The 26597-nt window shown below is 35.7% G+C and overlaps 1 protein-coding gene across 2 annotated transcripts in view; it reads right to left on the reverse strand.

Annotated features, from left to right (window-relative positions):
* Positions 1 to 26597, reverse strand: part of MFS3 (major facilitator superfamily transporter 3) — a 123756-nt gene that overhangs the window by 57449 nt on the left and 39710 nt on the right. The window contains exon 1 of one of the 2 annotated variants that reach the window (XM_081729401.1): positions 3172 to 3311. The exons of the other annotated variant lie outside the window; for it this stretch is intronic. Within the exon in view, the coding sequence (XP_081585527.1) occupies positions 3172 to 3259 (88 nt within the window). The 5' untranslated portion in view covers positions 3260 to 3311. Of the gene's footprint in view, positions 1 to 3171; positions 3312 to 26597 lie in introns of those variants that run through there. 2 annotated transcript variants of the gene reach the window in all.

Below are 26597 nucleotides of genomic sequence, written 5' to 3' on the forward strand. Positions count from 1 at the left end.
TCCTTAAAATCTCCCGAAATGGAAATCTTTTTGGCTAATATCTCGGGAACGGTAGGTAATAGAAAGATGATATTGGTATTGATCAAACCCTAACAAGATGTTAAAGATTTTGGTACCAAATAGTAACCAGCAACCACTTTTCTGTTGAAAGTGATCTTCAAGAAATTATTGCCACAACATATGCTCCCTCTTGAATATTTTTTAAAATCCTTTTTCCCCTCTGGAAGCTAAGCAAACCACAGGACGAAAGAATGGATGTGATTTTTCAAATTCCTTGTTGTTTGTTTAGTGAAATTAATTGGCTACACAAATAGTCCGGAAACCCTCACTCTTGGCGAGACATGCTAGTGCTTGCAGGTTGAACTTTTTGAATCTGAAGAACGAAAACCGAGACAAACAAAAGCATCCCGAAAGCCTTTCTCGGGACAGTTAATTATATTTATTTCATTGAAAACCGGGACGTCTGGCAACCCTACATAAGGAATTTCGAGATATGAATATCATATTTAACCCCCACCCCTTTTCTTTCCATCTTTTTTCTTCCTTTCTAAGAGGAGACGCGGTGGCTCAGTAGTAGAGCGTTCACCTCCGGTGCTTGGGGTCCCTGGTTCGATTCCAGCTTGCGCCGTGTGGACTTTGTGGTGGTCAAACACCGTGCTCGTGGGTTTTCTCGGGGTTCTCCCGTTTCCTCCCACTTTCTTCATTCCACGATTTCATTCATTTCTCATAATCACCGTCTCCTTTAGCGTAACCGGCATTACTGTCGGACGTAAAACTCAATGATTTCATTTACTTCCTTTCTAAGAAAAACATTAAAAAAAAAACGCTAAAACATATCTTTATTTATTTTGAATTAAAGGCCTAAATAGAAGTTTTCATGTCTCTAACCTTAAAGGATTTACAAAAAAAAGGAAGAAGAAGAAGAAGAAGAAGAAGAAGAAGGAAGAAAGAAAGAAAAGAAAAGAAAGAAAAAGAAATTATCAGTTTAACATCCCACGTCTATGCCTCTAAGGCTAATGGGATGGATAATTACGACAAGTGAATGATGATGGAAGAATTGGTGAAATGAGATGGGAGAACCCTGAGAAAACCCGCGGATACGTTATTGTTCATCACAAACTAACTTGGCCGGGATCGAACCAGAGACCTCATGCAGCAGATGTAAGCGCTCTACTACTGAGCATATTTACTTCATTCGGCTCGGGCTTGCTAAAGACAGCCTCCGACTTGCTATCCAGATATAGTGCTCGTGTTAAAGCGTGCTCGCGTTTCTCAATTATTGGAGTTTAGATATCTTTCCTCTGGCTCCCTTCTTAGTCTCACACAATGCATACCTTTGAATTATAAGATCTTCGGTTCGATTTTATGTAGGTACGATATGTTGAGTAATCATATACAGTGTGGCCCAAAAGTATACATACCTATATAGGGTATACAGCCCTATATTGATCAAGTATAACATTCTAGCTTATAGGTTTATTTGCTTTGGCTGTTCCAAGCTTGAGATCTTAGTAAAACACATTAAGAACAAATCATAAAGAAACTAAGTTTAGCTGATGGATAACAATAAGAAATGATATAAAAAGCAATGAGTTGATCAATACGGGACTGTATCCTGCTTTTGGGACACCCTGTATTAGGTAGTTGGTATGAGACGAAATCTTCCATTGCTTGTAGGTCCGTGTCCATCATGAGGATGGCATATCGCCATTGCTCATCCTCGCAAAGCGTTGTGGAGCAATTCCCCTCCCCAAATTTACCTTTCTTCCTTACCACTCTGCCTCCCAAACGTACCTTTGTGCACCCCACCAAACTTACCTTTCCCCAGTTTGATTGCTCAGTAAAATCTTCAACGAAAAATTATGTACCTTCAAATAGTCTTATGGGCGCAATATGTGCCCTAAAACTCAAGTGTAAGTAATTTTGAACTAGATAAAAAAAACGATAAAATAAGCAGTTAGCTTAAGCAAATCAAGAAGATCCGATTGGAAGTATTTTCTTATCCTGTGTGAATATAAGAAAAACCGCAGTGGTCGAAGTGAGACGGTATGCGGTGGTATGCCATACCACCGCCTCTGATTTTTCAGTGATGAAGGCATACCGCCTCTGTTTTTTAGTGATCAAGACATCACATACCGTCACGGGAGAGTAGATGCTAAATACCTTTAATAAATCCATTTTTATAGATGGTAATTGATGAATGGTTTTGCACGTAAAAAGATTTTATTTCTTATCGAGAAATAATTTTTAAGTTGACATCATCAAAATTTTGTTATCTCCGTTCTACCTTTTGTTTTTAAAATGAGGTGTCTTCAAAGAAGTTCATCTAGTTTATATCTTGATGTGCCACATTGAATTGTTTCTTTCGTATGTATGAGTGTGTCTTCTTGTCTTAATTCGTATAAATGTGTTTTGAGCATGAGCGGATTTAGGAGTTGCCTGCTGTGGGAGTGATTCTTCCGGGGATTTCGAATACCCCTCAGTCGAGTGGGGGTTCGGGAACCTTCCCACAGGAAATTGTTAATATAAATTTCGGTTTTTCGTGTATGGTACGTACATAATACAACAACATATTGTTGTTTCTCTATGATACAACTAGAGGGGATATTTCTTTCTTCAGAAAGTTGTTGGCGAGGTATTAAATTCTCTCCATGACCCCCCCCCCTCCTAATGTAACTAAAGATAAGCTCTCCAGTGGTTTTCAGTCATTATGTAAATAGAAATGTAATCTTTTAGTCAACATACCTTCACTGTATTTCAACAACATTTAGATAGCCGGTATGTCTAGTTAAAATCGTAAGAAAACATACCGCTTCTGCTTTTTTTTTTTTTTTCATTTCTAACACTGAAAAAATGAAATGAAATCTTTAAGCTTTACGTCCGACGGTTATGCCGGCTAGACCAAAGAAGAAGTGATGATGAGAAGTGAATGAAATGGGGAATGAATAAAATGGGGAATCCCGAGAAAAGTCATGCACACTGTGTGTGTGTTCACCGCAAAGTCCACTTAGCGCGAGCTGGGATCGAAACAAGGTCCCCTGCACCAGAGGTGAACGCTCTACCACTGAGCCACCATGAATATAAGAAAACACTGACAATTATGCTAGTAAATCAAAATAATGACAGAATTTTTTTAAAAAAAGAATAGAAACAAAAAGTTGTTTCTCCTACCTCGAGAGCAGCATCTCGCCGCGTTTTCCGGTTCATACGTGTGTCCATCGGGCGTGCGTCGCACTAAGCGTACTTGTGACCGACCCATGCTGTCGTGTCTTTCGATTTTAGCCTTTCTTTCCGCGCCAAGCAGTGAACACCTTCCGTTCTAGCAGTGTTGACAACTCATACAATTAACATCTCCCTAGATATAGCTAAGGAATTTGCAAATATTACTTTACTATATATGCAGATAAGCAGCTCTTTAGAATACCAGAAAACTACCAACAGTTCACGTGTTTGTATTTTCCTATATATGCGGAGTTCTTGGAGTTCTTACTTACATAATGCCACGGCATAGATATTACTGTCAATTATACGATGAGATAATTAATCATATCACACATAAGTGTACTGCAAGTCATTGTTGTGGGCATAGAAGTAGTTGTAAAACACAATAGACCAGTGGTTCTCAACCTTTTTTGACTGGCGGTACACTTTACTGAACATCCACGACATAGCGACAACTTGTTATATATATATATATATATATATATATATATATATATATATATATATATATTAATATTTATTATTATTATTATTATTATTATTATTATTAATAATAATAATAATAATAATAATAATAATAATAATAATAATAATAATAATAATAATATCTATTATAATAGTGAAATCAATTAGTTTTTATAATGACTGTATGTAGCACTGAGCGTTATTGCTACCGCTGGAAGTGTTGATTGGTACAGTCTGTCTCGATTTTAACTAATTAATATTAAATTCTTCATGAGTTTTAAATTCTAAAATTTTGCCACACCTTGGGAGACTGCGTGACACACCAGTATGAAGTGACGTAACTATAGAGGGGACTCAGGGGAGTAAACAGGGCTTGTGCCCCGTCCGAGAGCGCGAGATTAGGAAGGCGCAAAGTTGATCAAATATTTGGGGCAGGGGGTTTGGTTGGTCAAGGGGTGCTAATGCGAGTTCTTGCCCCGGGCGACAACTAGCGTATTTGTGTGTTTGCCAGTGTGTCGCGACACATCGTTTGAGAACCACTTCAATAGACCACACATTTCTCATTTCATTATTATTATTATTATTATTATTATTATTATTATTATTATTATTATTATTATTATTATTATTATTATTATTATTATTATTATTGACTAAGCAGTTAGGGTACACGGTTTTAACGTCGGAGAACCGATTTCGATTCTCGGCGGAGCTCATATGGTTCGGAACCCACGTTAAGCTGTAGGACCACATCTCATATAGCCTCGCTGCTGAAAGGGGCACTAAGCTGAAAATTAAATCTAAAATGTATTTATTGTAGTATAACATATCTCTTTTCAGCATAGAGGCTATATGAGACGTGCATTTCCAGTTTAAAATGAAATTCGTACCACTGTAATGCACTTAATGCTCTACCACCGTGAATTTAACTCAGAACCACGTGCAACAAAGACGCGAAAAAGAGACGGAAGTCAAGACGAGAAGAATGTTTTAAAATTCGAGACGAGACAATACAAGAATCGAGACGAGAAGAAATTTCACGAATCTCACGGGCACTGACGCAAATCCCGGGGGAATGAGGGGGATATGTCCCCTCGAATCTTGAAACTGGGGGACTGTTCCCCCAATAATCCGATTTGAAATGTGTTTTTTTCGGAAAAAAATGTGATGATTTGTGTCCAATTGCAATAAACGAAAATGAGATGAAATTGATGTCCCCCAGAATAAGCCTCAAATCTGCCCGCCTTTCCAATGTTGAAGATAACTCTGCTCCCTGATCCTCCACTGGATTGTTTTTCAACTTCACAAATATTTTGAGCATCATTTAACAAAAAAAAAAAAAAAAAAAAAAAAAAAAAACGGTCTTACTTGTTCCCCCCAATGTTGAAGACAGATTTGCGCCGCTGCTCGTGGGCAACGCTAGTTCTCCTAAGTCTTCGATCTCAAACACCGCTTGATAAAATCATTGTACGAACAAAATGAGGAATATTTATCAACGTTTAGAATGTTTTTTCTAAACAAATTTGTTGTATTATTTTTAGTACATAGTAATAATAATTATAACAATAAAATTTTCATAACCTGTTTTCTTTTCTTTTCTTTGGAGTAGAAATTGTCGTATCTCTTAGCCAATACAAAGAACTATACTGACCCCAAACAGATAGAGAAAATAAATAAACTTATCAAAAAGAATTTGAAATAAAATATTGGACTCTTAATAAAATATGCATTATAATGCATAATAACTCTTATATAAAACAGAGATAACAGAAGATATTCATATAATCAATTAATAATTAAGTAACTTTATATCTTTTTAAAGATATGCCGCTTTTCTTCTTAATAAGATTAAGGAAGATGATAGATAAGAAATGAAGCATGTGAATCATTTATCGCTTCGTATCTTTTCAAGGGCTTGACCTTCTTTTACGCAAACCGCAAGCATTTTCAATATATTTGGTGCAATGCATTATCAGTAGGCGAAAGTATTTTACGGTAGGGAAGGGATATCTGATCCATTTTCTCGTCTTTGGAATGGAGTATATAAGTAAAATTTTGGGAGCAAATCCAGATTAATTCGTACTTTCATGTTTCATTCTCGCATATCGCCTCGGTGCTAAAACGGTACTTGAACTCCAATCAATTCGTATACTGTAATTGCATTTCAAATTATGTATGGAATTCAAAGAGTGATGCAAAAATCTGGAAACAAAGTTGAAATATAAGAAACGAATAGAGTAGTGATTTATATATCCAGGGCCGGGCCTAGTTAATTTGCTGCCTCATGTAATTGCATAGTTTGCCGCCCCCTTTCTCCAGGAAGAACAAATCTTAAGAGTAACGATTTTAAGTATGCTACCACATCATGAACAACGAATGAGAGGGAAAGTGCACTCGCACTCCGAAAGGCTTAAACACTACAAATAGTATCTCGTTGTGTCTCTTTTTTCTTTAAATAATAATCTATTATATTATATAGTGAAACATAAAGCAAACACATCTGCAGACGAAAAAATGCTAATCTTTTTTTATAGAATTCAACATCGAGCTTCATTGTCAATATATCAGTTTTCAAGATCTATATAACTAGTTCTTTTATCTTCATTTCTTGATTTTCCTTCTACACCTGTTATTTTTTTAAAAAAAGAAACTTGTTTCCACTTTCAAATATGTTTGTGACAAAGACAAGACTGCTTTTCACATTAAAACTGTAATAACTAACTAAATGGAACAGGTGTTCGTTATTGTTTGAGAATTGAGTTCTTGTATTTGACAACAATCAAACGATTCATGCTGGGATTTGCTTGACCATTTGCTTTAGCACTGTCCATGATCTTAAACTAATGCGACTTCAACATGATTTATGAATGTAGTATTCAAATAGAAAGTCTAAATTTAACTACCATCATCATGAAGTTTGTTTCCAACAAGAAATATTTATTTTAAATAATATAGATATGAAAGATTTCGCTACCCTGTACATATGCACGTGTTGCACATATGGTAGAGCCGGCCCTGTATATATCGAATGCTCGATATGAATAGTGAGAGTAACGATCTACCTGAAGTAAAATTATCATGTTGGCCATCTTGAAAATCAACATCAATAGATTTAACTCTAGAATTTTAAATGGGAAGGAAAGGTATGGTATATTACTTGATACCTCTTCGCGAAATGTCAAATGTGAAGTTCTTTTTGATCTTTCATGATTCGTTAAGGATATGTGGTGATGAGGACACAGAAGTTCGTCAAAAAGAGGAAGTTCAATTAATTTCAAGAGTTTGTATACGTATGTTAGTATGGTAAATATTTATTTTTGCATAATATCTTGCTGAAGGGAGATTAAAACCCCTAAGCACCCCCTTGCACACGCTACTAGGTACCATCTTCTCTCTTATAGTCTGTTTTCAAAAGGAATGTGGCATAAATAAACAACTTCTGATTTTAACGTGGATAGCCATAGAGATAAAATGGTAATAGCAGTGGTGCCCCCCCTCATGTCCATGACGCACCCCCTCAATTGTCTATCCGTAGGTGTTCTTCCATGAAAAAAATCTTTTCTATTAATTTTTACACCCCCTCAAACATATTTATATAGATTTTTACCCCCAATATTTCAATGACGCAGTTTGCGTCATAGCCCCCCCTTGTGGGCACCCCTGGTAATAGCTAGTTAGAAGCTGTTTCTTGCAATCAATTAAGGGTCCCACCAAATTCTTTCACGTGGTGCACGTGACGCTGATGTGTGTTTAGTAAATTATTCTGAATATTTCATTACTCTTAGATTATTGTTGCATTATTTACTGCAATGTGTTGTTCTATTTACTCAAAAGAAACGATGGTTCCGCAGCTTCCATAGACCTTACGCCACTGCAAATGATGCAGGAGGTAATGGCGGATATGTTATATGTGACCCAGACAAAGACTAACCATAAATATATAGAGCATAGGAGAGAAGGGAGCGAAATAGGAAAATGAATTGAATCGAGTGAGAATGGCATTGAATGAATTCTCATGGGCTCACGAGTGTCAAGTCGTATTACGAAACGATCAACAATACCATCAACGTTATTGTTTGCGCAGGGGTAAAAGTGAGAGGGAACGTGGGAGAACGTCTCTCCCAATTCCAAAAATATCTATGACGTCCCCCACTTTGTAAAAAAAAAAAATTAGAATGGGCAAAGATAGGCACTGAGGACAGCGTGACGTCAAGCGCCCCCTACCTCTTTAGTTCCACTTTTACCCGTATGATCACTGCTGTCTTTATATCAACTTAATCAGGTTTCCTGTTTGATCCTTGCTCTCTCCGTGTGGTTTGCTGAGAATGGGAGCTTTAATCTGTGACATTGTAGAACATCCAGTCCCAAATGACTTCCCAAAATTGAGACGTACCTAGCTAGTTCAGACCAGTGTCACCAACGGGTGATCAATTATTTACTATTGTTACTTTTAGTTCAACTACCCCCAACTATGCTCCGAGATTTAAAAAAAGACGGTGATGATAATAATGAACGAAATGATGGAATGAAGGAAGTGGGAGAAAACGGGAGAACTCCGGAAAAACCCACGCACGCTGTGTTTTCCACCACAATCCCAACTTACCGAGAACTGGGAGCAAACCATGGATTCCACTCATCAGAAGTGAACAAGTGATCAAAATTACTACACAAATAAACAAAATTCTTCCCTCTGGTCTAGTGGCTAGCTCGTGATCCTTTAGTGCCGGTGTAGCAAGTTAACTTTACCGGGATTAATAATTCAATAGGGAATTATTACTGGGGAGTAATAATTCATTAGGAAATTATTACCTCCTCGAATTCCCAATAATTTGAAATATTTGAACAGATAATCATACCGTATCAAAAGATACATCAAAGAAGCTCCCCGACAAGGGGGTAATAATACCTTATGATAATATTACCCCCTCGTCTTATTCTCTATTTGATGTATCTTTTGATTGGTATGGTTTTCAGTTCAAACATTTCCAATAATTGGGACTTCGAGGTGAGCAATAATCCACTATTACCCACCTCGTCGGGATGTTTGTTTGTCGTATTTTTTGATATGGTAAGATTTTCCGTTCAAACATTACAAATAGGGGTCTAAATGGGAATACGAAATGAAATCTTCGAGTTTTACGTCCCACGGTTATGCCGGCTAGGCTAAAGGAGACGGTAATGATGAGAAATGAACAAAATAGTGGAATGAAGAAAGTGGGAGGAAACGGGAGAACCCCGAGAAAACCCATGCACAAGGTGTTTGTCCACCGCAAAACTCACTTGACCCGAGCTGAGATCGAGCCAAGGACCTCATGAACCAGAGGTAAACACTCTCCACTGAGCCACTGCGGCCCCATGAATATGCTCAAATCTTTAAACTACATCAATGATTTCTCTGCTTAACAAGTATAGTTTTATTAAGAAAGTATACATATATAATACATGTTGAGTTACGAAGTTTTTTGGTCAGGTCTGGATCCAATGGATCCCCGCGTAGGTGCAATCTATGTAGCGCTCTACCACTGAGCCACCGTGCTTTCATCACCAAAATAGTGTCCTAGAGCATCCACTTCCATTTTTGATTTCGCTCCACGATCACCACCTCCAGTGGCGGCTTTTAGCGGGTAGGCCGGGTAGACAGAGGTCTACCTAAAATTTTTGAAAAATATATAAATGTTAAAAGATACAATAAATAGTAAATATATTTTCCACTATTTTTATCAATGGTAGATAATTATTTAACAAATAGCATCAACCAATACTGTAAAAGTAATTTCCTACTGTAATTAATCAATCCAACGTGCAGGGGTGCCCACAAGGGAGGCTATGACGCAAACTGCGTCATTGAAATATTTGGGGGGTTAAAAATCTATATAAATATGCTTGAGAGGGTGTAAAAATTAATCGAAAAGATTTTTTTTTTCATGGAAGAACACCTATGGATAGACAATTCCGGGGGGTGCGTCATGGACATAAGGGGGGTGGGCACCATTGCAATGTGTATATGTATCCAAAAGCAAGGGAGCGGGCCTACCCAAGATGAAAACCCTAAAGCCGCCCCTGATCGCCTTCCAGGATAATTTTCTCTGAAAGAAAGCCTCCTTGTACCAGAACGCTCTCCCTCTTTCTTTCACAAACTTAGTGACAAAGAAGTATGTTTGGAGAGTATGAAATATTGTACACGTGATCCTACCTCTCTCGCCTTGCCTTGCGTTGCGAATACTCGTTGCCAATATTACATTGTGTTGCGTCATTGAACGTAAAAATTAATATTGAAGCATTAGATCACGAAATTACAAATATGGAACTCTTTTACTCTGTATGTCCAACGGAAAATGCATTGTGATAACGTGTGTGCTTCACACAATAGAGAATGTAGAGAGTAGCGTGTTTGTAAAGAACATCATTTGTAAGCTTTGTTGGTTTCGTGAAATTGCGTCATTTCAAACTACATGACAACTTGACAACATAAGCTTATTGACAATGTGTATGTGTTCTACGAATGTAGTGATCACAGTAAACAAGGCTGCATGTGTGTTCCTTTAATATGATAACTTGTGGAATAAAATATCGCACAGATTAAGAATTGGCTTGCCAATACATGCGTGTATTAAGTATTAATATACATTTATTTTCGTCATCGAAACTATTGCATGCATTATTGGAAATCTCATAGAACAACCATCTCCGTCCGTCTGTCTGTCTATTAACAGGTATCAGACAGTGTTGAATTCAGAATTTTTGTACAAGGGGAGTAATAAAAACTTAAGGGGTATCTGAAAGAAACACTTCAAGATTTGGTCCAGCAAGGCCATTCTAATTATTTTTTTCCGAATAATTTCCTTAGTCCAACCAGGCGAATGCCGGAATACATAAAAAGTACAAAACACAGAAAATTTTCTTTAAAAAACAATGTGGAAAACCCTCACATTACACCTCCATGTGAGAGACACTATTTTTTGATGTTTTGCCTTCCCCACTTGCTCCCAACAGTGCAAGGAGAGATTCCAGGCGGGTGGATATGTCACTGTGTATTAAACCAATATTTGCTGCGGTTGGTTAACAAGCTCTATTCTACATTGCAATAGAGCAGCAGGAATCTGTTGCAACAGAACTCGCGACTTACACTGTCTGATCGATTACAATAACCAACATATTGCCATGTTCCCCCAAATAACGCTGTAAAGTGTTTGTATGTGTCTGTACCTAATGTCCAAGTTTTTATTTAACTTCAACTTTGCGGTTTGTTAATTAGAACATTAGGTTGGCCCAAAGAAACTAATTTTCCTTTTTTTAAAAAATTACTTTTTAAAGACTCGTTTATTTCCGAAAAAATTAAACAGAAAAAAGTAAATATTTCAATGCATGTGTATAGATATTTTAGGGGGGGGGGGCTCAGCCCCCTCTTGAACATGCCTGAATTCAACACTGGTATCAGAGCAATAACGGTAAAAGAAGGAGGAACAATATTTTCCTACAGGAATAGGTTCCATATTCGACTTATTTTTCTATAGCAACCGGAAGTGGTACAAATTTCCTACCATTTTAAGTTTCAATGTTGATCTCCATGAGCATAAACGGTAACACAAGCGGGCCAACAGGTCCGGACCCCCCAAAACTTCCTAACTCAGCATACATTTGTACACTTTCTCACATAAAGATTTGATCTTACAGTTCATCTGTACTCTTTTTATTTTATTACAAAAAAAATATATATTTATATTATATAAAAATTTTAGATCCCGTAACAATTCCAGAGGTAACCGAAATATACAAATACGGGATCTAAAATGTTTATATAATATAAATATTATTAGAATTTTTAACAGTATGTTAAACCTAAAAATAATGTTGAAAAATAAAATACACAAAAAAAAATTATATTCACAGGATTAGGTACATAATTATTCTCTTCAACTTCTGAGTATGGCATTCCAAAGTAGAAAAAAATCTTGAATACATAAAACGGATTTAATTAAGTTCGTTATTATTTAACTTATTTTAACCATATATGGTCATAAGTATTTTGTCACTGTTGACAGGTCGCTTGCTGCATCAGAAATTTCCCTATTCGACGCTCTTCCGTTAATCTCTTTCGCCTTTACATACGATTTTTCTATTTTGATATCGTCCATCAATTACAGTCTCCTTTGCCTCCTCTCCCTATTTTCTGCCACCACACCCTCTAGCACATCCCTCATAATAAAGTTCCTTCTCAGCCAGTGCCCCAACCAGTTTCTCTTCTCAATAATAATTCTCAACAAAAATATATTCTCTTCTCAACAGTAATATATTCTCAATATTTAAAACTGTTCTTTTTTTCTCCACCATTTCCAATACCCTCTCATTCGTTTTCCGCTCAACCTAGCTAATTCTCTCCGTTATTTTTCACACCCACATTTCGAAAGCTTTCAGTCGTTTTTCATCATTTTTCGGTAATATCCATGTTTCTGATCCATACAGTAAAATACTCTACACGAAGCATTTTATGGGTCTTTTTCTCAATTTTTTTATTCAAGGTGCCACAAAACAAACTCTTTTTCCTCCTAAAGACTTCTTTCTCTATTCATACCTATGCTTTTTATTTCGCGTTCGCACTTCATATCAATACTAATAATTCTAGGCAGGTATCAAAAACTAGTCATCTGTTCTATTTTTGAGACTGTCATCTATTATTTCTATATTTGACACCGACAACTTCGTTCCAATCACCAGGGCCTTCGTTTTTAACATTAATTTTCATCCCATATTCTTCACAACTCTTCCTCAAATTTTCTAACGTAACATTGACTTTATTTTCAGATTCGCCACAAATGTCGTATTATCTTCTAATCGTATATACCTAATCATTCTACCTCACACTGATAATGTCTCCAGTTTGTAGCCTCTTTTTCACTATCTCTTCTAGATAGATGTTAAATAATGTTGTCTATAATAGAGACAGCATTCCGGTCGAAGTCCCTTTCCAATTGCACTCTCCTCTGTTATTTCCTTCCTTATTCTAACACTTACTAGTTTCTTATGAATAGGGCTCGGAAGTTGAAGACCTAAAAATTGCCTAAAAAGGACCTATAAAAAGACCTAAAAATGTCTAAAAAAGGATCTTAAAACTGAAAAAAAGGACGTAAAAATAAAACCCAATTTAATTAGAACTACATATTTAATGGATATAATGCTCAAGAAATACAAGCTTCTGGTAGGTTAATGGTCTATCCTTCTTCCACAAACTGAAGTACAAACTAAAATAAGAAAATCTCCCCTCAGCCCCCCTTGCTGGAGGGCATTGTTACGCCTTCCTATCTGACTTGTGATTGTTGCAGATCTGGTCTTATCAGTCCAGTCGTTGAAGAATGTCTTATCTTTTGAATTTTCTTTTCTAAAAAAAGTTGTTTAAGAGGTGGTGGTGATTCGAGTTAATGACCAGTAAATTTATTGTCGAAAGATGAAAGGGCAAAAAAAAAAAAAAAAAAAAAGACGTTAAGACCTATTAAAAGCTTAAAAAAGACCAATAAACGAAAAAACGCCGGAAAAGGCAAACAAGGAAAAATAAAATCCACCATTTTCTGGCCTACAATGACCAAAATGAACATGTTTTATGTTCAGCCTCGTCTTCGGGCACTCGTAAGAAAGAGGATTTTCCCTCAACTTCCGGGCCCTACTTATGACTCTTCTATAGGACTCCGGCCTATCTGGCTTCCCTTCCACCACATTAAGCCGAACAGTCGGAGTCCACTATATAAGTATACTGCTACTAACATGCGCTCAAAACATTATATGTACACTCATGTCCAAAATTATTGTCGCATATCTATAAATATGTTGTTGTAGGAATATAATTCGATAACGAATTCGCCCGGTATTTCTTATATAATGTTAGTATGTGTATAATTGGCAAAGACATGTTTGTGGCAAATTTCATGTCAAAAGAGCAGAAAATAAGAACAATAAAACGAAAATAAAACCTTCTTATCCATTTAGCAACATTTGGTTTTACTCATTCTAATTTTCGTATTTATGTTCTTTTCCTATGAAATTTACCACAAATATACATTTCCCAATTATACATATAATATCAGTATTAAAAGTACCCTGCAAAATTATTATCAAATTATATTCTTACAAGAAGACAGTTATAGATATGCGACAATCATTTTGGACATGAGTGTACACAATTTGCTTCCGAAGGGGAAAGAACTAGGATGATCCGTTGAACATTCTGATTAATAAAAGTGGTCCTCACTTGATATATATATATATATATATATATATATATATATATATATATATATATATATATTACTAGCAGCGTTCACCCCGCTTCGCTGCGGTCACCCCGGAACGCAATAAACGTTGTTACTTAGATAATTTTTACTTTTTCGCTTTCAAGTGATATGATAAAAACCATAGAAGATTGCATTAAATGTTAACATTATATCGCCTGTCATTTATGTTAACCCGCCCCGCTTCGCTGCGGTCACCCCGGAACGCAATAAACTTTGTTACTTAGATAATTTTTACTTTTTCGCTTTCAAGTGATTGCAGTAAATGTTAACATTATAGCGCCTGTCATTTATGTTAACCCGCCGAGTGACACGGTCATGTGGGTTGCATATAAATACGTTTATTTTTACCTATGATGATCTAACAAAGGATTTGTACGTTATGGACACTTGAATGGTCAATTATCTCAAGACACTGGTAATTAAAAATTAAAGTGATATGATAAAAACCATCTAGGGTCCAAATCCTAATAACCCCCCAAAAATAAAAGAAATTGGTTCAGCCGTATTAGCGTGATGAGGGAACAAAGGATTTGTACGTTCTCTTTTATATATATAGATAGAAATGCGAACTGCTTGAACAAGAGCTCTGAAACAGATTGCCAACAATTGTCTATGGCTTAGCCAAGTAAAGAAGCATTTCAGGAAAGCAAGGCGTATATATATTGTGTATGTGTGTACGTAGTAAACCTAAGTGTTAACAATAACACAACAGGATGGATAGATTGATGAGTTAGCAGGCGTGTTCAGAAGTTATAATGAAACAAAACAAAACTTCAAGGACGACAGCTTTCGTCTTACAAACTAAAACGCGAACGAACTTTTATATTTTCAATTTTGCATCTATATTTTTCTTATCCAGTAGACTCTCGATAATTCGACTTTCTCGTGTTCTGATTGTAAAGATATTCTGTCATTTCTGTTTTAATTTACAATTACCCATACCATCTTATTCAAGTCAATGAAATTTAATCTTTGGACAAAATTTCCTGTTAAACAGCAAAAATAGTAGTGTGAAATTTAGCGAAGAACTTTGAGAGCGAACTACTAACCAGGAAAATTTTCGAGTATTTAACGGCTTTTTTTTTTTTTTTTTTTTTCAGTTGGGTTAGCATTATGCCACGACGGTGCTTCAGCAATGATGGGTGAAAATAAAGGATTTGATTCACAGCTAAAACGTCAAAATCTAGCAACCACAAATTACACATTGCTGCGTATACAGGGAAGTGTTGGTGATAAAAAGTTTTACCAAAGGAACTGTAGGAAGCGATGAAGGAATGCTCAACATCGTAAGCTTCATTAAAGTAAGGGACCTTAAATTTGAGTTTTAACACTACTTTGCAAAGAAATGTGCAGTTTTCTTCACTAAAAGTTATCGCAAGATTACTTGTAAGTCAATTTCTGTTGAACTAGAGCAGTCTTTTCCAACCTGGGGTTCGCAAGCCAATCTGAGAAAGGCATACACACTGGTGAGAAATATACCATTTAAAGTTATATGATCGAATTAATAATGACAAGTAAATCTGCATGAGAAGTGATGTGATATTCGACCTACAATAAGTTGCCTATACTCCAGATATTTTTTTCTGACAAAGCCAAAAAGCGTGTAGAGACTGATATATACCTACGTGTTCGTAAAATATCTTCAAAAGAAAATCTTCTTGACACAATAGGTGATTCGAAAAGGAAAGAGGGAATGATAAATTCTTGGTCGGCATTCTTTCATTTGTCAAAAACCCTTGACTATTGTGATTTAGTTTTGTTTACCCACTGAATTTATTTATATAATTACATCTTAGTCAAGGTGTCCGGCACCAGGTTTGAAACTCAGGACCACCCGATTACGGAGTAGGCATCATGCCACTCTAACATGATTATCCCACTGCAAAGAAAAACAAAAACACTCACACCCATATATTTTTCAAGGGGTCCTTCACATGCATTGTAGACTCTAAAGGAGGCTGCAATGTGGAGAAGGTTGGGAAAGCTGAACTAGAGTAAGCACGAACTGCATAAAATCTGGAAGACAATCTTTGGACAAATAAACTTGTATAAATGACTACTACATATTTGAGCATGTAGACGAACCTAATTTCTATACTTAATTGTATAAAAGAAGTCTTGAGTGACTGACAGATCAGCGCTCAGGCGAAATTCTTAAGCTAGAAACTTGAAATTTGGACAGTGCCAGAGGCACACCCACGGGGGAGGGAACCTGGATTGGCCCCCCAAAACTTCCAAATTCAACTTATATTTGTATACCTTTTCAATAATACTTGTTTAACAGGGAAATAATTGATGTAGCATGAAAATTTGATCTTATACGTCATCTGTACTCTTTCTCTTATACAAAAAATCCATTCCTATAATTTTTCCCCCTGAAAATATAAATGCAAGTATTTTACAATTACTTACCGTCTTTTGGCGTGCAGAATAATATCCGTTCAATACTACATACACATGGTGTCTTCTAGCATTGGACCCTCCCTCCAAAGCTAGGATCCCACCCAACAAAAATTTTTTGGGTGCGCGCCTGGACAGTGCATAGGACTTATGACATGGTAGAGTACCACTAAGGAATTATTATTATTATTATTATTATTATTATTATTATTATTATTATTATTATTATTATTATTATTTAATTTGAAGTAGAAGGAATTTGGCGTGCTTAACAGATAAGTTAATGATGGAGAATTGCGCGTTGCTTTTCCAAATGTTGAGACAAACGTATGACGATTTTGATCATTAAAACAAGCAAGCAAAGGTTAATATGTTTGTCCCCAATCCTTTTGACAATGAGATCTCGAAAACCACACGTGCTAGAAATCGTTCCAAATTTTGTGTAGATTGTCCAGTTCTCATTCAAATTTTCAAAAACCGTGTCGTTATTGTTCTATTCAACATGCTAGAGGACGAAACTACGATGTTAGGCAACCAGTAGAGAAGTTACGTATGACGGGTTGACGGACTTTGATTTGCTTAAATCTGAATGGCAAAACCTATTGCATGCTGGCAACTTCAAAGGCCTCAACAGACACAATGAGGCGTACTGGGACGGATATGGCTTTATTAGGGAAAATATTTCCACTTCATACTGTGTTACTTCTACAAATTTGCTACAAACTCACTCCATCATCTATATATAGCAGTTCACTTTCTTTGCGAGTCTCCTATCCTTTGCTCCCACCAAGTGAACTTTGTGGTGGACAAACACCGTGTGCGTGGGTTGTCTCGGGGTTCTCCCGTTTCCTCCCACTTTCTTCATTCCACCATTTCATTCATTACTCATCATCACCGTCTCCTTTAGCCTAACCGGCATAACTGTAAGACGTAAAACTCAAGGATTTCCTATCCTTTGCTTGTGTGAGTAAGGAGACACACAATGGGAAGGAGATTTATGGTCATAACAGGACGATTAGCTTAGAAAGCTGTAGAGGGCCGATGCCCATCTACATCATCTGCATATCAAAATGCAGATGACAGGCACATTTGCATATGTATATGTAAATATGATAATTTGTGATTTAATTATTTTCTTAATATTAGCATATTCTGTGCATACTTATTTGATATTATTAGTATTGATATGTGAAACACCTAGCATAGTACGTAAATATTAATACAATATTGTATTATATTGTATTTATTTCATTGTGTTTGTTCCATTTATAAGCTTATATAATGTACTAATGGGTTGCATATAATTACATCGTTGTTGCATAATGCATAACTAACAGGGGATGCTGGAAGAAAATGAATATAAAATCAGAGATGAAGGATTAATTAAAGAGGAAATGAGCAGAATCTATAAGAATCATACTTGATTTTTCTGAACGCTTGGAAAAGAGCTAGAGCTGAAAAAGTTTTTTTTCTTTCCCGACTGACTGTCGCCTATACTACAGGTTGGGAGGTCTATCTCAACTCAACATGGAAAGAAACACCCAGAATAGAAACTAAATAAGTATTGTATACCCAGGAAGTAGCCTAGAGACTTCCGTTGGTGAATTTACACTGGGTTTGATACAATGTGTTGAAACACGGAGTTCTTATTGTTTAAAATGCCATAAACTTTTTCACGTCTACATGTGAAAATATTGGTTTCTATACGTGTGACTTCCACTGCATCTAGAATCAGCGTCTCTTCCTCCCCCCCTGTTCACCAAAAACCAGTAACCTGGCTAGCGAACCTCTTGCTAGGTTCCCAGTAGGCAACACCAATTTGAAAATGTATACTTAAATTTGACTCATTTTCTGTGTTTAATATTAATATTTACGTACTAAGCTATAATCGTTCTTGGAAAGACCGTATAAAATTCTGTTAATTTTTAACAACGTGTTTCCCTTATCGAGCAAGACACTTAGATCTTGTATTTGTGAAAATTAAATTATTATCAAAGATGTTTCCTTCAATCTCTCTCCAAGAAAGCATGGCTGCATTAGTAAGCAGACGGTTTGAACGACTGCCACAGTAATTGGGTAGAATGCTGCTTCTGGGAGAGATTGTTGTATGATTGACGTTTGCGTTTCGCGCAGGTTCTTCTTTTTCTTCAAATAAAATAGGATCTCCTTTTGGTAAGCGTGAGAAGTTTATTGAAGTTCATAAGAAAAAATAGAAGTTACAAGTTCCACAACAAACATCTACAAAATCTCACTGACTGTTCTTTCAGTAAAATTATTAAAGTTCCACTTTAGATAAAGATTGGAAACACTAGATACGACGAAATACAAAAATATATGAATTCGAAGATATATATATATATTGTTCCAAGATTCTAGTTACATGTAAAGATATATGTATATAGAACTAAGATACTATTTACTATTTAATTCTCGTCCCTAAGATACAGACCGCAGAACGAAAAATGATAATATGATAGTCTATCCCTGGAATGTGCCAAACATTGTATAGTCACTAGTATATAAAACTATCGTAAGCACAAAGATCGAATCATCACATGAGTTTAGGTCGACACGTGGACGCACGTGGAGACCTATCATACAGACTTTGAAACTGGACTTAGTAATCCATGCTCTCACTGCGTGATGTACACGCGCGTACATTATCATACTTCCTTGAAAAAGAAACCATTACAAAAGAGAGTATTTTGAAAGTACATACACTATCATCACATATGTGTGACCCTTCAGTGACCCTACATCCTGTTCTTGGCTGGCACATTATCAATAGCTTAAAGAATAAAGATTCGTCTTTTATACAATATTAACATTGGCTTCAAAAATAATATAACAACTATAAAATACACTAACTTATAATCGAACCCCGAACCTTTATATACACTATATACAGTGACATTCCAGGTAAGTACTGCTAAGAGGGGAGGTGCATCGAAGGTGATAAACAAAATAAGAAAAAGAAAAAGAAAAAAATAACAGTAAATATATGTTCATACAACACCTCCCTCCTTTTTTGAATTTTCATATCAAATTGCGAATTTGGATACTGAAAATTCACAGTCTGATATGAAACATTAAAATTTTTTTTTTTTTTTTTTTTACCTTTCCTTACGTAGATTAGGACTCTTCTTAGGGGGAACAGCTACCTGTAACTCATCTGTAATCTCAGTAAGTTGCTCAGCAATTTTTGACATGACTACAGGCTCAGTGGTATCTTGTTTTTGATTTATTTTGGTAATAATAAAAGGTTTAATGCATATTTGTTTACAACAACTATCATCATCAAAATACCTTTTGAAAAAGCGAAAACATTTACATCGGTAACAACAACAAAATAGTAATATTAGAGCTATCAGAACTGTACCAAAATATGAAAACCAAGAGAGATGAGTTACCTTTTCAGAATGAAGTAGTTTCCATTGTTCATCATCTATTTTCTTTTCTAATTCCTGAATTTTATGGCTTGCTACCTTTAAGTCACTAACCGAATTAATTACATGTTGAATAGGTAGGTTAATTTGCATATCTTCCAGGTATATATGAGAATTTAATATTTCACAACAATTATCAGTAAGATTTAATTTTGGAGTAAAGTCTTTACCTGTAACATTGGTTTCATACCATGTTTGTGTTTGGAGGATCGCCTTCAAACCATAAGCTTTACAATTATTATCTAGATGAATAATACCTGAATTTGTTAGAATTAAATCATAAGGTTCAAATCCATTACATAATATTGTCATTTTCTCTTCCTGTGGAGCAACAAAAATCCACTCATTGTTATTTAAGGTTACGAATATACAATGATCAATTTGTATCACATGTTTATTACAATCCATGGGAACATAATGAATATATTGTAATAATTTCATTTCACACTCTTGATTTATATGGCTAGACAAGATAGGAAACGTTTGTTTACACAAAAACCAATCTTGTTTAAGAATCTTACATTTATTGAACTCAATTTCAGTCATTTTTGCGTAATATTGCTTAATTGAATCAACTAAAAGGTAAGGTTTTTCAGGTTGAATAAAAACAAATTTATTTGTTGTATTCTTTATTTTAGTGGGGAAGGGAGTTAACTTATATACTAGATAACGAATGGAATCTGTCAAAGGGAGACGAATTACATAGGCTAATATTCCATTATTGATAAACACATCTAAATTAATTATTTTCAATAACAAGTAACTATTCCTAGTACTTGTCCCAATTGGTAAAGATAACGCACTATGGAGGTCACTTTGACTAGCCTTCCAATGTTGGATTATTTGATAAGGAGTGATTATGTGAGGCTGTAATACACCTTTTTGTGCATTTAAAATTGCTTGCAAAACAATTTCATACTGATCCTTTAAATCTCTTAAATACCTTTCAACTTTTGCGATATGTTCATTTATTGTATACTTTAAATTTAAATCCAAAAATGCTTCATTTAAATGTCTCTCTCTTTTTGATATCTCTTTACTTATATGCTCTAAACCTTGACTCAAAATATTTTCGTTAGTCTCCACTGTGTGAAGAGTTTTATTAATACCTTGTAGGGTAGATTTAACAATAGTCATCTGCTCTTTACTCAATTTCAAGAAATCTAACTGTTCTTTTTCTAATTTATTGATTTTTTGAGTGTAATAATTGGCATCTTCATCGTCCAAGGTGCCAAATAGAAATTTAGCAAGGTGACCAATACCATCTATTAACCCTCGTTTTCTTCTACTTTCTTGCGAAGAAATTTTTGTTACTTCTTTTATTATTTCCTTAACCTCTTTGATATCAGATACCTTAGTCAAAACTTGATTTACGAACACTGTAGCACAACTAGTTTTATTTGATTTCACCACTGAGTGTCTACACAGGTTTTGTGTCCTATCTACGTAAGTTTCCAAATTACGAAAGCTTATATCTAACTTAGTTAAGTTAACGTAAGAGACCAATTGCCAGTAAGTATTATATAAGTGAACCTCTCCTAAAGAGTCATAATAAATACCTGCTGTATTTTCAAATTTCTTTATGCGTGCTCCAAGTTCTAGACTATTACATATAAGAGAAACCAGTAGAATAGCTTTAAGTCCTATCATTTTGAACAACCCTGTAAATATAGAAACGTTATTTTACTTTCCTTACTTTTTTTTTTTTTTTTTTTTTTTTTTTTACAAGATAACATGAAGAATTTGAGTTACTTAATAATACATCTTTAATCTATTGGCATGCACAGTCATCTCTTGTTTGCCAACCTTTAAGGTACAGTTTACACCTTTTGTTCGAATTATATCGTACGGTCCGCGCCACAGACTGTCAAGTTTCTTTGATCTGCCGCGGCGGACTGACTCATCATATAATAACACTTTATCTCCTTTCTGAAAAATGCATTCGTTTTCGTTTCTATCATAATATTCTTTACTTTTCTCCTTTTTGTCAATGAGGTTTTCTCTAGCTAATCCGTGCATCTTCTGCAATTTGTGTTTCAACTGTTTTACATAGTCATCGTAATTGTATACAACTTCAGAGGGTTTTCTTTGTAATACACCTGGTACATTTACAGGTTTCCCGAATAACAGTTCGAAGGGAGTGTATTGAGTGGAACTATGAGGAGTGGTATTATAACAGAAAGTAGCATATGATGCTAATTCGTCCCAATTATTCTGATTTTCTGCCACATAACATCGCAAGAAAAATTTTAAAGACTGATGGAATTTTTCTATACCACCATTCGATGCCGGATGGTATGGGGTAGTATGCAGTTTTTCTATTTGTAACAATTTACAAATACGCGTGAAGACATCGCTTAAGAAATTACTTCCGCAATCAGACAATATACTGTGTGGAATGCCAAATTTTAGCACTACATTCTCGACAAAGGCTTTGCTGATTGTATCAGCATCTTGAGAAGGGATGGGAATTGCAATAACAAATTTTGAAAGGTTATCTTGTACAGTCAATAAATATTTGTTTCTGTGTTCTAAAGTTTCTGGGAGAGGCCCGACTAAATCTAAAGAGACCTTTTCAAAAACTGTACTGGGCGTGTCAGTTATTACCATCTTCATTTTTACCTTTTGTTGTGTGTTCCTATTCTTTTGACATATTTCACACCCTTTTATGTAATCTTCAACATCTTCCTTCAGTTTTGGCCATTCTTTAATGTCAATATTATTTAAAGAAAGGTACTTTCTAATCTTTTCATAACACCTATTCATTCCTATATGTCCACCTAGAATTTGAGTATGAAACTCTTCTAAAATTTTGTTTTTCGTTTCTAAGTCTAAAGCTTCAGCCTTTTCTTTCTGTTGTGAATCACAATTTGATACCCTATCTTCTTCTTCAATAACATCTAAAGAATACATTCGTGACAAGGCGTCAGAATTTGTATTTAAGCTTCCTTTCTTATACACAATTTCGTATTGATATTCCTCTAAAGTATTCTCCATTTTAAAAGTCTAGATGTCGGATTTTGTACTCTAAAAACCCATGTTAGTGGCTTGCAATCTGTGACAAAAGTTACTTTTGTTCCGTAAATGTACGGTCTAAAAACTTTGCTAGCCCACACTAGAGCCGCCAGTTCCCGTTCAGTCGCTGAATACGATCTCTCTGCTTTATTGAAAACTCTACTAGCATACGCAATTGGAAGATCTTTGTTTATTTCACCCTGTGAGAGAATAGCTCCGCAGGCAAATGCCGAAGCATCCGATGTGATTATAAAAGGCTTTTTAAAATCAGGATACTGCAAAATTGGAGGAGTTGTCAATTTCTCTTTAAGAGAATCAAATGCAAGTTGTTGTTTGACTCCCCAAGAAAACTGGACGTCTTCTTTTAATAAGGACGTTAAGGGTAAAGCAATTTTACTGTAGTCTTTTAGAAATTTCCTATAATATCCAGTAAGTCCTAGAAATCCCTTAATTTGTTTCTTATTCTGAGGAACAGGAAAGTTCTGAACTTTCTCCACTAATCTTGGATCTGGTTTTACTCCGTTAGGTGTAATGACATGTCCTAAGTATGTTAATTCTGGTTTCAAAAATTCAGTCTTATCTACACTTAACTGCAGGTTGCTTTTGCGAAATCTTTGCAAAATCTCACGTAATCTACTATTATGCTCTTCTAAAGAACTAGAGAAGACCACTAAATCATCCAGGTAGATGAAACAACTCGTACCTGTCAGCCCTGCTAACACTGTATTCATCAATCTTTGAAAAGTGGCCGGTGCTGTCGCCAGACCGAAAGCAAGTCGCTTGAATTGATAATGATTTTCAGGTGTACTGAACGCAGTTATAGGTCTATCCTTTTCCCTAATATAGCATTGATGGTACCCGCTATGGAGATCTAAACTGGAAAAGTAACGCGCATTGGCTAAATTACTCAAAATGTCGTCTATGTTAGGTAACGGAAAGGATGAATGGACACATAGATCATTGACAGATCGATAATCGACTATTAGTCTATATTTCTGTTTTCCTGATGCATCGAGTTTCTTTGGAATAAGGAAAATAGAACTATTCCAAGGAGAAGTTGAAACTTCTATAATATCTTGTTTTAACAACTCTTCTATTTGTCTATTTAATTCTTCCTTATGACATTCTGGCACTCGGTAATTCTTTTTGTTAACAATTTTGCCTACATGTTTAGGATCAATAACAATTTCATGTTCAAGAACATTTGTAGCAGTTAGTTTGTCTCCTGGTAGAAAGAAAACATCATTGAATTCATCACAAAGTTCAAGTATACTTTCTTTTTCTTTGGGTGGTAAATGACCTAGCCTTAAAAGCTTATGAAGTAATTTTAAACGTTCAGTTAAACTTTCTGAATTTGACTTTTGTGGAACCCTGTCTTTTTCACATTGAATATTTAAAACATGGTTTTCTTCTAATTTCTCTAACTCTATCGGATCTAAAGTTATATTCTCTACTGAAGAATTCACATTTAACACACTAGCTATGCATTTATTTTCTTTCGCTACTGTCAAACAAGAAGAAAGAAAAACACCCGGTTTAATCTCTCGTTTTTCTACAATTCCAATTCCTGTGCTGTTTGTGGGAACAAAAACTAGCTTCTCGCATCGAGCTGGAATACTATATGTCAACGGTAGTATAAGCTTATCGCTGCCCTTAAGGTCAAGTTTCTGGCAAGCTTGTGTTGACAAGGGAGGAGGAGGGGGAGGATGGAATTCTAACAAACAATTTTTTTGCTTCAAAAAATCACGTCCAAGAATGTGTCTGCCTTCTGATAAGCATCCTTCCGAAATAACATGAAATTTATGTGAGAATTCTACTCCTTTTATCACTAACGTTAGATAAATAGTACCTAGTGACCTAGTTTTAACATTGTTTAATCCTTTCAATGTCACAGTTTGTGTTGTATCTATATTCTTTCTAAAACTGCATGGAAGTGCATGGATTTGCCAAAGACTTAAATCACTGCCTGTATCTAAGAGAAAAGTTGCATCAGCATGCAATTCTTTAATGAATGCCGTAATAGTACCTTCTTCTTGATTTGTTACTATGCAACCCTTCGTGTTATCTGAGATGCAAACAGGTTGCTCATTTACATCCATTTGCGGTTTCCCTGACCATTACAACTTGAGCACAACTGACTACTGCAGGCTTTTACATCATTAAAATGCAGAGAACTTTGTTCTTTATCACAAATTCTCTCATTTCCACTAGTATTTACCCTACTAGTATTTCCACTAGTATTTATCTTACTAGCAACATGCAAACAATTGCTATAACCTTCCGTGCCTCGCGCGGCGCTCTCGGAAAAATTACAATTAACCCCTCCTGTGCCTCTCGCGGCGATCTCAGGAGAATTTCCATTAACACATCCTGTGCCTCTCGCGGCGATCTCAGGACAAAGTTCACAAACGTGTACCGTTTTCATAAACTGATTAGAAGAATTTCCTCTTTCCTTTCTTTTCTGTAATTTGCATTGAGCTTTGGTGTGACCAGGCTTATGGCATAGGTAACATACTAATTCTTTCTTTTGAGCTTTCTTACTATTTACATTTGAAAAGGGGAGAGAAGTGTGGGAAGTGATCTGTGTTTCTTCTTCTAGAGCGAGTTCGATAATATATCCTAAGGATGTATCATCATCGCTTTTGGATCTTACAATCATCTGAATTCTGTCATTTGTTAGCCCCTGAATAAAACTTGCTTTAGCTAAAATTTCAACAAGTGCTATAGCTCCTGGCAATTTAGATGCATCTATAACACGAGCAACGGCTTCGCGTAATTGACTTTGAAGAGTATCTACTTTACTTGCCCATGAAGCAATTGAATCAGTTTTGGTTTGTCTAGCACTAAAAAGCTGGCATGCATAAAAATCAATAGTTCGTCTAATGGAATAATTTTCTATTAATATTTGTTTAACAGCTTCCCACGTAGTAGTGTTTTTTCTAACTAACAATTTAGATCTAGCATCCCCAGTTATTTTGGCTTTAACAAATTTCAAAAGGGTACTATGCTTAGCTGGGTCAACCAATTCAAAAGCAGCATCTACATTAGACAGAAATTCTTCTAATGCTTCTCTTTTTCCCGAAAATGGTACAGAAATTAACTTTAGTGCTTCGGACACACTACAATACTCTACTTCTGTATCAGAAGAATCAGCACTACCACTGGTAGCCATTGGCAATTAGTACTTACGTTAAACTATACAATTTAAATTTACAAAAAATTTTGTTAGCGACAATACCTTTCTTACACCTTCTGTTTTGCCAAGTATTCCCAAGATTAAACGAATGAAATATTTTAATCCTTCCCTAGAGGAACGGTGAATACTAAAGCCTTCTATCCTAGACTGTTCTTGTCTTGATTTTACGTTATTCACTTCACAAGTAAACAACAACCGCGGTGACCAAAGAACAAATCTTTTCTATCTCCAGGCGTAACACTTTCAAATTTTGGAAGTTCAAACAAGCAATGAAAATTGTAACCCACCTTGAATTTCCTGTGATGGGGGGTGCTGCTGGCGTCGATCCTGGTACTTTCCTGATGTTGGTTTAAAGATGAGGCCTCTGGATTTCCACAAGATCTCGGCTTGGAATGCTGCTCAACTGGGACCAGCCACACTTGAGAATGGTACTGCTTACTGGATCTCTGGAACTGGATGCAATAAAACTGGAACACTGGAACGGTGTATACGCCGAGGTATCCGCTACACCTTGAACAGGCAAGCTTCTTGCACTCACAGTAAAAAAGGTATTGACGACGAAGTGCGGTC

This window comes from Thermobia domestica, chromosome 10 (genome assembly GCF_964235325.1).
Source record: "Thermobia domestica chromosome 10, izTheDome1.hap1.1, whole genome shotgun sequence".
Taxonomy (NCBI): domain Eukaryota; kingdom Metazoa; phylum Arthropoda; class Insecta; order Zygentoma; family Lepismatidae; genus Thermobia; species Thermobia domestica.